At 33.8% G+C, this 2,500-nt stretch overlaps 1 protein-coding gene across 1 annotated transcript in view; it reads left to right on the top strand.

Annotated features, from left to right (window-relative positions):
* LOC113800074 (uncharacterized) overlaps positions 1-1,462 on the top strand; it is a 4,790-nt gene extending 3,328 nt beyond the window's left edge. The window contains exons 3-4 of the mRNA XM_027350800.2: positions 215-418; positions 628-1,462. Coding sequence (XP_027206601.2) covers positions 215-418; positions 628-1,032 — 609 coding nt within the window. The 3' untranslated portion in view covers positions 1,033-1,462. The remainder of the gene's footprint in view (positions 1-214; positions 419-627) is intronic.
* The last annotated feature ends 1,038 nt before the right edge of the window (positions 1,463-2,500 follow it).

Genomic DNA, 2,500 nt, shown 5'->3' with positions numbered 1-2,500 from the left:
TGCTCAATCCTCTCTGTATTTAACAACATGTAAGAGCTGTACTGCACTCATGCACTGCACTTCTCGCCTATTGTGTGTGTGTGTGTGTGTGTGTGTGTGCGAGTGTATATGTGTGTATGTGTGTGGTGTGTCACTTATCCTTTTATCATCATATCTTTTATTACGTCTAAATCCCCATCGCCTCTGTATCACCCCCCCTCTCCTTCCCCAACAGATGCGTTATCTCTTATCGGCGTGCGTGGCGTGGTGTCTCCTGAGCCTTTCCGCCGGAGGTCTTGTGTTCCCGTTCAACTGGCTCGTCCACTCGACCGCCCCTCTCTTCAATCCTCCTGCTCCTCTCCCTGCCTTACTGGGCGTCGTCCCTCTCACCGGGGGCCAAATCTTGCCTTCGATCATCGTTAGTCTGTTGGCTATGAAGGTGACTTATTGTTGTTGTTGTAGGGGGCGGGGTTGTCAGTGCAGCTCAAATGCATTTTCTCATGTTTTCATTGTCTGTTTTTGTCACATTAGGCTATAATCCATGACAATGATAAAAATGATAATAGTCAAGATAATAGTGATAATGATAATAATGACCAATAATAATAAAAATAAGTTTCTACTATAAGATCCTCGCTCATCCTCCAGGGCGCTTTCATCATCGGCTACTTGATCTACGAAGCTGCGGACTACAAGGACGTCAAGGAGTTCCGATTCCCCCGCTCCGTCAGCGACCACGAGACGCTCCTGATGTCCACCGTCAGCCAGTTGGACCAAAACAACTGCATCCTCAAACTCCTCTGTCAGCTCCAGACAAAGACGGCAGAAACGCGGACGCCACAGGAAAATGTCATTGTAGATCTCTTCTCTTACCACTTAGATGCCTTCGCTCACGTGGCCAATGCGTCCGTTTTCTCTCCCGTTCATGAGGTCGAGAGCAACGCCCTTGATGTAGGGATGTGTGATTCCTACTTCAGTAAGTGTCCTTTCGCGGAAGAGCATCTGAGAGCTCTCCTGCAGTACGTATGGAGCTGCGGACCCCCCACACTATAGGGAGAAAAGACAATTCGTTTTACTGTTTGTCTAGTCAGATTTCTCGCTTTTTGGCCAGTATATAGTCTTGTCACCTTTTTGTTTCGTATGTCAAGGTCTCTCCTATTTATTTGTTCCCGTTGAGTTTGCACTCATGGGTATTCTGTTCATGAAGATACCAGCAGTGTTTGGTTCAACAGATACAAGAACAGAATCTTGTCCTACGCAAGGGCAATTTATCAACAGAGTAATTCAACAACGACTGCAACATTTCTCAGGTTTCATCCGAATCGAACGCCATCTTCTTCTTTTTAGAGGAGGATTTTGCAGGCGTTACTTTCCTCCTTTATCTGAATGTATTATTTGCTGTGAAGAACATTTTCCCACCAGATTCATAATCTATTTATTTATTTATACACATACGTCACCAGTTACTTCAGCATTCACCTTTATAAATAAAATGTATATGAAATAAAGAACGAATCTTTTATTCAGATTTTTGACATATTATAATACATATTAACTTACAAGCACACACAAACATGCCATATTTATGTTTCTGAATGTGTCTTTGTGTGTAATTTATATATATATATATATATATATATATATATATATATATATATATATATATATATATATATATATATATATATATATATATATATATTAACTTACAAGCACACACAAACATGACATATTTATGTTTCTGAATGTGTCTTTGTGTGTAATTCATTTATATATATATATATATATATATATATATATATATATATATATATATATATATATATATATATATATATATATATATATATATATATATATATATATATATATATATATATATATATATATATATATATATATATATAAATGGATTATACATAATACATTTTTATATAGGAGAAAAAATACTTATTTGATCAACCACAAACATTCTAATGATAGCAAAGGCGATCAGAAAGATAATTATCATAAAGATAAATATGATGATAAATATGATGGTAATGAATGTTATAAATAGGATGATAATAAATATGATGTCTGATGATAATGAATCGATAAATTTGATGATAAATCTGATGATAATAAACTGATAAATCTGATAATAAATTTTATAAATCTGATGATAAAACTGATGATAATGAATTGATAAATCTGATAATAAATTGATGAATCTGATAATAAATTGATAAATCAGATAATAAATTGATAAATCTGATAATAGATTGATAAATCTGATAATAAATCGATAAATCTGATAATAAATTGATAAATCTGATAAACTGATAAATCTGCTAATAAATTGATAAATCTGATAATAAATTGATAAATCTGATAATAAATCCTATGATAAATATGATAGAGATAGATATGATGGTAATGAATATGATGATGGTGAATATGATAAAAAATATAATGAATATGATAAATATGATAATGATAAATATGATGATGATAAGGCTGATGAGAAGGATAAAGATTA

Source organism: Penaeus vannamei, chromosome 4 (assembly GCF_042767895.1).
Source record: "Penaeus vannamei isolate JL-2024 chromosome 4, ASM4276789v1, whole genome shotgun sequence".
Lineage (NCBI taxonomy): Eukaryota > Metazoa > Arthropoda > Malacostraca > Decapoda > Penaeidae > Penaeus > Penaeus vannamei.
The sequence above is the reverse complement of the archived record's forward strand: the minus strand, read 5'-3'. Positions and strand labels throughout refer to the sequence as shown.